Source organism: Zootoca vivipara, chromosome 8 (assembly GCF_965207765.1).
Source record: "Zootoca vivipara chromosome 8, rZooViv2.hap1.1, whole genome shotgun sequence".
Classification (NCBI taxonomy): Eukaryota; Metazoa; Chordata; class Lepidosauria; order Squamata; family Lacertidae; genus Zootoca; species Zootoca vivipara.
The window spans coordinates 26654085-26663800 of NC_142591.1; the positions used below are offsets into that span (position 1 = coordinate 26654085).

General features: G+C 45.4%; 1 protein-coding gene across 1 annotated transcript in view; it reads right to left on the reverse strand.

The window, feature by feature from the left end:
* NEDD9 (neural precursor cell expressed, developmentally down-regulated 9) overlaps positions 1–7914 on the reverse strand; it is a 60475-nt gene extending 52561 nt beyond the window's left edge. Inside the window, exon 1 of the mRNA XM_035124977.3 lies at positions 7719–7914. Coding sequence (XP_034980868.2) covers positions 7719–7730 — 12 coding nt within the window. The 5' untranslated portion in view covers positions 7731–7914. The remainder of the gene's footprint in view (positions 1–7718) is intronic.
* Between the last annotated feature and the right edge of the window lie 1802 nt (positions 7915–9716).

The following is a 9716-nucleotide window of genomic DNA, read 5'->3' on the forward strand; positions in this document are numbered from 1 at the left end:
AAATATATCATCAATACCTCAAGCTTTCTGCAGCGGCAACACATGCCCAACCCCTGCCTTGCATATTGTGAACTACCCGCCATTTCCCTAGGTTTGCTTCAGATGATCAGCTAGCTACCAAACCCCAGTGAACTCTAGGTAGGTGTGCCAAGTTCACTTGTAAAAAGGTATGCAGGGCTGTAAAAAAAGGCTGTAAAAAGGTATGCAGGATCATCAGTGGATCCATGCACATTTCAGCTTACATATGTTCCTGTCCGCATAAAAACTGGAGGATAGAGTGACATCTGTCCCACAACTGTTGAATCAAGAAGAGAGGGCTCAAGTGACATCATCATCATCGTTGTTGTTGTTATTGCTGCTGCTGCTGTTAGGAGGGCTGCTGAAAATTGAGGGTCTTTAGGTTGAAAGGTTGGAGTATTGCAACAGAGCTTGTACCGCATGTGCAGAAAGTATAGATCCCCAGGTTCACTCCTTGACACCTCCAGCTAAGCAGAGGTGGGAGGGCTAGGAAAACAGTAGTCTGGTTTATACATGCATTCACACACCCCTCTCTGTCCTCCATTCAAGCCAGCAGGAGGTGTTATCAGAATCCAGGGATACTGGAGAAGAATACAAATTAGGACTGGTAGAGTTTTGAAAACCAGCAGAGAGGCCTGGATGGTAGCGTTTGGCCCCCAGGCATTCGGCTCCTCACTCTTGGTCTACAATGAGCAGCACTGACTCTCCAGGGCTTCACAGAGCAGGATTTCCTAGAGATGCCAGCGACTGCGCACAAAACGTTTTGTAGTCGTCCCTTTCTGTCTTGGAAGATGCTGCAGGCCCACAGTTTGTCCTATGGCTGCCCATCATGGTCAAGCAGGAAGCACCTTCAGCACTGTCCTGGGTTTGGATGACATGCCAAGCCAAACCGTGGATTAGCCGTTGGCCCTGCATGAACCTAAAAAGCTCCAGCGTGGAACACAGTGAGTGCCACGTCCCCCTTGGGAGAACCATGTTTGCAAGATCACTGTGGACCACACCCTGGCTGAGCGTAACACACGGACCAGACCTTAAAGAGGCTTGGTAGGGCACAGTTTCAGAACTCCTCCTTGAAGCAAATACCCTGCACTTCCTAAAAATCACAGCGGTCAGATCCTTGGTTGTAAAGCCATTCATTCTATAAAGTCCTCTTCTGCTTTGACCTTAAGGTCTGTTCGCAGTACACTGGCAATGAACAGGAGTGGGGAGAGGGCTTGTAACAGGCGGGTGTTAATTACAGCAACAGAGCTATTTAAAACACTGTTGATTTGAAGTCTTTTCGAAATCCCAATTTATTATCTACAAATCACCTTTTAAACAAATGCTAATCCCTTCCCCCTCTCTAATGGGGCATTTTAAAAAAAGAGAGGCTCATTCACCTATTTCTTAACTGAAAGATGTGCAGTGATATGTTATTTCATTTAAAAAATATACACCTGCAATTACTCGCTGCTATTAGTCATTTCTTCCCAATTTTATGCCTACAGCTTGGTTGACTGAAATCTGTTTCAATACGATCATGGAGTTTTAGAGTTGGAAAGAACCTTTCAGGTCATCTAGCCCAGTCCCCCTGCTCCATACAAGAATCTGCAACCACAACAAGGGAGGAAAAATCATTTCCAGTCTGTTCCAGGCAACCAGTTGAACCATGTGCTAGTGGTGGGCGGAGCCAGAGGCAAAGGCAGGTGGAGCAACACATGTAAGTTTTGCCTTTGAACAGTAGGCTAGTCTCTAAGAGATGTTATCAGAGCTTATCAGAGTTCAAGGATGTGTTCCAGGTAGATTAAAAAAACCTTGGGGTTTGAAGCAGTGCCAGTGAGGGGAGTAGCCTGGAGAGAGGGGGATGCCCTGGATAACATTCCAAGGGCCAGAAAGAGATGTCTCAGGGGCCACATTTGCCTCCCTGGCATGAGGCTCCGCTCCCCACCCCTGAATTAGAGCATCCCTGAGACAGCCATCCTCTGGTGAAGGAGAGCTCACCACCTCGCAAGGCCATTTGTCCCACTTCTGAGCAACTCTTACTGTCAGTTTCTCCTAATATTTAGCTGAAATCCCCTTCTTGCCATCACCCACCCACTGGATTCAGTCCTGCCCTCTTCTGCAAGGGAAAGCAAGCCTGCTTCATCTTCTGCATGATAGCCCTTCAGATATTAGATGGCCATCATGTCTCTCCTTAACCTTCTCTTCTCCAGATTACAATCTACCCAGCTTCTCCAACTCTTCCTCACAAGATGGACCACATCCCTCCAGTCTCTCTGGATGCAAGATTATATATGCTCTCTGATTCCTTTACCATAGGCTATGTCATGGGCGTGGCCAAGGGGGGAAGGGAAGGGCAGCTGTCCCCCCCAAGTCAATAAAACTACATAGCTAACTGAGGTTCTCCCCCCCCCCACGAAAGGTCTGCCCCCCCCAACAAAAATCCTGGCTACACCCATGGGTTACATGCCACTGCCAGTAGAGCATCTCTAAGGCAACAGAAGAGTTGTTCTATTGTGGCATCCTTCTAAAATGGCATATAGACACCCGTGGGAAATTTGTCGTTAAGGCCATTTTGTTTAAGACGAGAAGCAGCTGTGGTCAGGGATGTGGGGGGCCACACCCATAAACTGGCCCTCTGAGGCATTTCTCCTCAGCCAGTTTGCCATTTGAAGGAATTTGTCTGCAGGCCATTGAAGCTCAGGCTCTGCTGCCTTTCATTTGTTCCTCCTCTGGCCAGACACTTTCTGGCAACTGCCCGTCCTGGTGGCTGCCTCTGTTTCTCGGAATGCACAGCTCAGAGCCGCTTCCCAAGTTACAATTTTCTGCCTTGGGCCTCCGCCCACAAGTCACTCCCATCAGAAAAAATTATAGGGCGGGAGGACTTATTTGCCAGGGTCTATGCACATCAGACTTTGGCACACAAAGGGGCATGGGGGAAAGGCTTGGAGAAATGCACAGATATATTTCCAATGCTTCTGACAACTTGGGTCTTAACCAATGTGATGGCCTCTGAGGTGCTACAACAAAGACCCTTTGTTGCCATGACAGAAGGAAGACACCTAGCTCTCATTATTTTAATGGGATAGAATGCTCTTGGCAATGAAGCTCAAACGTGGCAGGTGGTTCTCAACAGTGCAAACCTGGAAGTTAATTCTCCGATGGTGCGACTAGGAAAATTGCTCCCCGGGGAACCCCAGTTGTCGTACCCAACTCTTATTATGCCTTACAGGATGGGTGGAGACTCTCAGGCCTGAAGGTGAACTGCATCCTTCCAGCCTCTCTACCTGGCCTTAGAATACTCTCCAAATTTGGTTGGATTGTGTCCTAGAACTCTGATCATGCCTCTTTCTGGTCTGGATGGAGAATACAGAGGGGGTGGGTGTGTACACACTAGGCTCCTTTGGGAAGAAGGGCAGGATGTAAAATTGATTGATTGATTGATTGATTGATTGATTAAAACTACCCTACTGCACAGAGGTAAAATTTACGCTTACTCTTCCATCCACTTTTGCCTCTGGCAACACCCACCATCAGCATGCGGCCCCTGGAAAGTTTTCCAGAAGAGAATGTGGCCCTTTGGCTGAAAAGGGTTCCCTACCCCCCACATTACAAGTATTCAAACGTCTACTAAATTATACACAAAGTGCAATGTATGGGAGTGGGGAGATTAATATTGCTGTGTATCAATGATGTTTCAATATTTTGTTGGAAAGCATAATATACTCAGCTTATTGCCCCAGCAGGTGAATCTTTGTAACATGCTCAGGCCAACTATCCATCTTACCACGTGTCCATTTTTAAGTAGCGACCAAATCAAAGCTTTGTTGTTAGGAAAACAACGGTTGTTTATTAGAATAGTAGGCATTTTTGTCACACAACAGTAGAAACTCTAGGATTACAACTCCAGGACATTTAAAAAGATGTAGGGAAATTGTTGGAACATGTGTATTCTTGCAAGTTATAAAATGTATGCTTCAGAGAAGTGTCCAGATTTTGCCATTCAGAATGGATTTGAGGAAAGTGATTAGCGGCATGACTTTGATGACCAGTGAATGAGCTCTATACTTGAGCAAGACTTTGAAGTCTTGCAGCCAAACCAATTCTCTATCCATTAAACCACCAGGGGTATTGATTTTGGTATGCAAACAAAAGCAAAATAAACATAAAAATGACAAGACATAAAATAAGCAATATATTAGATGCTGGCTGGTTGCCTTGCTTTTAAGAAAGGCAATAGAAGCAGTTTTTCAAGTTACATCAACTTTGATAAACGGTTTTAAGTTTGTAGTAGTATTAGTGAAATCTATAGAATTACTCCAGGGTGAATGATTTGTGGACTTCAAGCTTAAGAATGTTAGCCTTGGGTAAACTGTTTAAATAAATACTTCAGGCTCCCTAAGAAATGTAAACAAACTAGTTTACCAGGAAGGTTTTATAGAGGCCAAAAATCTTCTGATTTTATGGTTTGCCTGCTCACTGGCACTTTTCTGTTGCCTGGCCTGCTCCATCTAAGAGTATCACATAGTATGGCTATTCAGTCACTCAGTCAGTCATCTGAATTAAATTACTCATTTCATATGCACTCAGTGTTTTGAAGGAGACTGCATCTATATATGAAATAGGATCGTCACTTGTGGCAGTGGGGGAAGGATTAAAAAAGGGATAACCAGAAATGTCAAGGTGATTTTATAACCCCAAAGGGATTACTGTGCAATTAAGGCAGAGTATCCCATATCCAGTTGAAGCCAAAAGCAAAATCTTCCTTGATCTCAATAGTTGGGAAGGTACATTGGCCTCGCATTTCCTTTCAAAACACTGTTTATAAGTGGGTGTATTTCTGAACTGAGGTTGGTTGAGATCCTGAGAGCTTTCAAAGAGTAGCACTAAGTCACAGATCCTTGCTCTCTGTATCTTCCATCCGTGCAATGGGAACTGAGGAAACGGCAGGATTGTTGGCAGCCACGAAGAATAGCCAATAGATTTCTTCCAAAAATTACTTGGAAGCCAATATTTGTAAGCCCCTTCCTTTTCTCCCAGAGTTGGTACTATCTACTACCTGCCCAGGTTCATACCTCAACAGAGGTTCTACTGCTGACCACCAGAACCTGCTACCTACTCATTTGCCCTCTCCAAGACTCCCAAGTTCACAATTCCACCTGCTCACTTGCCTGGGTGTTGATCCAGGTCTGATCTGGGTTTCAGGGGCCTCTGGTAGACCCACTCCTCCATTTGTGAACCTTGGAAAGCTTTCCTAGCAGTGCCAGGCGGCGCTTCAAGAAGAGCCAGGCCTAAACAGCCTTTAAATTTATCATCCTAGGTCATGGGGATTGTGGGAAATGAAAATGGTGGCCAGATTCAACCACGTGACACTGTTCAGAATCTTCTATAGCAATCCTAAGCTTGGGCCCATCATTCATGAGATCTGGCTCTAAATTCCCCTGCGGCATGCGGGAAATTCTGAGAAGGTTCATGTATGCTATTACAGTTAAGAATTAGTGTACCTCCAGGCATGAATTATCATTATGACTATTTGCTACTCTATTTATTTTTGCATTCTAGAGGCTATAATCATAGGCTGGGACTAGCATGGAGTGGTGCTCTTATTATATGGCTGTACAATGCATTGTACAGCCATATAATAAGAGCACCACTTGTGGCCAAATTAACTCACAACATTATAAATAGTTACAAACTTCGACTTGGAAGGTAAAGAACTTCCTTCACTCTTTTGGTTTCATGTTGACCTTGACAGGTTTCCTTTTTCTTGGCAGAGGAACAACCTTTCCTTCCCTCCCCCTCCCCTCTGAGTCCAACAAAACAAGATTGCAGTAGATGCTATTTGCTGATCTGATGCCCCGGGGTGTTCTTGTACCAAGCACACATATTTTTAATCAGTATAGAGCTGTGACTGACTGCAAGGAGCCAATCATGAAAGCTCTGAAACAAAATTCCTTTAGAAAGAGCTCTGCAAAACTCAATCTCTTTCCCAGTTTAACTTGAAAGAGTTTTCCAAGACCCCTGGGAGACGAAGGAATACAGGGGTCACTGCTACCAAATACTCGTCCAGATTGTTGCTCAGAGCTACCTAAAGAATTGTGTACAATGCGCACATTCCCAAGTAAAGTCCTACTGATTTCAGTTGTCTTTACTCCCTTGTAAGCATGCACACAGGATCACAGCCCGAATGTGCGTTTTTTAACATGACTAGAATGAACTCTAGAAACTAAGCAAACTGGAAAGAGGGAAAATGCTAGACAACAATTCATTCCAAGAGACTGAAATGTGCAGGGTTTTGGCTACACTTTTTTGAATTAATGGGTAACATCTCTGCAGCAGGAATCACATTAAATCAACATGTGAGCCCTCTTGCTAAAAGTACAGGTCTAGAATTTTATATTTAATCTAACTCTGTTTGCCCCATTTTGTAAAGCACTCATCTTTCAAAGTGTCCAAGCTGGTGAACAACATGGGGGCGGTCCCTTCTTATCCTCACAACTAGGCAGACATACAGGGACTGACCCGCAGGCAGCCAGTGTGGTAAATTGGTTGAGTAGGAGGAACTTGAACCCAGACCTCATTGGTCCACTGCACTAAGTTTTTAAAACTGGTTCTTTAATAGGAACTGAGATGTTTTATACTTTATCAAAGCAATTCCATTAGGTGATGGAAGGAAATCTTTTCAGATCTTCTGCATAGATTTGCATGCAAAATGGGGATAAATCCAAGCCCCAGTCTACAGCTAAACCTTATGCTGACATCTAAATATTTTCTATTCAGTCAACATAATCCTGATCTCATCCTGATTTCTGAAGGAAAGAAGGACAGGCTATCTTGCTTTGGTCACTCCAAGAGAAACTCTCTGATACACCTTTTCTGAAAATCATTTTTATCACTGACTGTAAACGACATTCTCTTCTCAGTTATCTATTATTCAATGATATCTCTGCTGGCAAAGGTTTAAATTGCTCCACAACAGTTTTCTTTTAACCCATTGTTTCACACACACACACCCCAAAAAAGGTACCCACACATATTTTTATCCAAAAAAGGATTCGAAGAGCTTTGAAAGTAGGTAATAAAATCTCAAGTGTCTCCTTTACTTTGAGGCTGCAGTCCTATACTCACCTGGGAGTGGGCCCACTGAACTCAATGGGTCTTACTTCCGAGTAGACATATGTATAGGGCTGTGCTGCTGTTTCGGTCTTTCTCCCTGAAACGGCAGCCTTACTCCGAAGTAAGCGAGCGAGGCTGTTCTACAAGTAAGGAGCTAGAGGGAGAGACAGCGTTAGCTGTCTTGCAGATCAACAGCGGATGAGAAAATATCGAGCTTGTCAGAGGCATAGTTGAGGTGGCTGGTTAGAAGTTTTCAAACAGCAACAAAACACTCCCCTCCAAAATACAAAATAAAAAACCGGCTGCTACCAAGGACTAAACGCAATCATTCACTCGGTTTTTTTGTTTTTGCTTTTAAATTCAAGAGACCTACTGAACACAACTGAGACACCGCTGGAGAAGTTTGGAAAAGTTTCGCGACAGATCCTTAACTTTGGCTCGACCCTGAATCCAGGCACATAGGCGGGTCAGGCTCGCGTCATTCCCCGCTCTGCCAGTACATCTTCCGGAGCAGGAAAAGTACATGCACAACTTTTGCCGTCCCACGCGCGTTTCCTGCCCCACGCACGGAAAGAAAGGTTTTTCAAAGCAACCTATCTTCTTACCTTGTACTTCATTCTCGCAGGCCTGGGGCAGGGAATGGAAGATGTGCTCCCTTTTGGACAAGTCAGTCCCACCACCTCGAGCCCTGGCGGGTTTTATACTCCATTGACCGCTGCTTGCAATCGAAAACGAAAACAGCCGCCTGCCAGCTCCGGCCGCCGCGACGCTACTGCCGAGCTGCGTTCAGACAGCGACTCTGAGCTAGCTGCTTTGCTCGCTCGCAGGCTAACCGCGGCGCTCATTTGCATAGTTTCCGCCTATTGGCTAGAGAGCCAGACGCGTTGCGGCGGAGGGCAACGCCCCCTACTGAATGAAATCTTCGTGCAACACGCGTCGCTCCCGCCCGGAGTAAAACGTGGGGAAGCCGCTAAACGTTCTTCTTGTAAACTGGTCTCACATCCTGGGCGTAGCTAGGGGGGTAGCTGTCCCCCCCCTTAATCAAGTGATACACATACTTAACTGACCGATCACGTCGGTTCTGCCCCCCCCCCCAGTCCTGCCGCCCTCTGGAAAAGTCCTGGCTGCCGCTACACCCATGCCGCATATAAGAAATTGGAGCCCAAGTGAGGCTGACACCGGATTCACTAAGGAACTTCTCACGAACTCCCTATTTCTGCTTCTATTGTGGCCAGTAGAAGGGGATGGGTTGGTCTGCCTTTGCCACACAGTTCTTCCTTGGAGGCAGGGCATGTCACCCTTGGGTCCCTTGGTGATGCATGTTGCCCTTCACATCACATCTGCAGACCAGGTCTGGGTGGGTGGAGTTATTCTAACAATTAGGACCTCTTCTCCTCTGGAACCTGTGGCTCTTCAGATGTCCCTGATCATTGGCCTCGGTGGCTGAGGCTGGTGGGAACTGAGGTTCAACAACTTTGGAAGGGGGAGTTACCATGTTGAATACCTCTCTGTTTCTGGCTCAGGAATTATCATTTGTGTAAACATGAGAACTGCCTCTCCCAGTGGAGGCTGATCAGAAGACTGCAAGGCCAGACGCTAAATCACACAGCGGGCAGCACCTCTGCAGATGGGATGCGCTGGACTCACAGGGGCCCAGAGCTCCCATCCATCTTTTTAATGAATTCACTTCTCACTGCAGACTAGCAGGTCTCTTGCGGCATTAGTGTCATTCAGCACACAACTTAGGAATTACTGTTGCAAAGATTGCGGAGATAATGGACATGAAGGGCTTTGAGCATTCAGAAAGTGTTGCCATCCATGGGGTAGCCAAGAGGGGCAGGGGAGCAGTGTCGCCCCCCCCCCCGATCCACAAAAATTATTGAAAAGTATTGGAAGTACTCATTTATCTGAGGTTCTGTCATTCACCCCCAGCAGAAGCCTGCCCCCTACAATGTCCTATTTACAGGATATTTTTGCCCATGATTTCCCAAGAAAACCTCAACAACTTTGGCTGCCCCCCAGAACCAAAATCCTGGCTACGCCCATGCTTGTACCTGCAAGGGAAACTTTTTATTTTTAATACTGCTCTTTTGTGCGAATTCATTTCTATGCAAAACAGATGTTTTAATCGTAAAAATAAAAATACCATAAATGTGCCTTCAACAGTTGGTGGTGAGAAAAGACAGACTACAACCTTTCCTTTGGTCTGATGGAAACAAAATGGAATTAGGGATCCTGGAGGGAGGCATCACCCAGCAAAACAATACCACAAGCAGGGTTTGTTTTTTCACAGGAACTCAGTTTGGCGCATCTCAGGTGGCCACCATAGCCATACCAAGAGAACAAGGGAGGTGTTTGTGGTGATTTCCGGAACATCTTTCCCCCAGTAAGCTTTAACCTTATTGCTAGGTTAAAAGGTACCTTCTTTCTCTTTACATTTCCAACATTTAATTGATTTATACATTTTTGCTAATCTGCTGGTATTCGGCACCATCTATACAACATTTTCATATACTTTTCTCTTCTTTCATAGCACGCTGTCAATCTTCCATCCGTATTCCACAATTGTCCCAAAGCCTCCATTTCTATATTGTGACCAATAT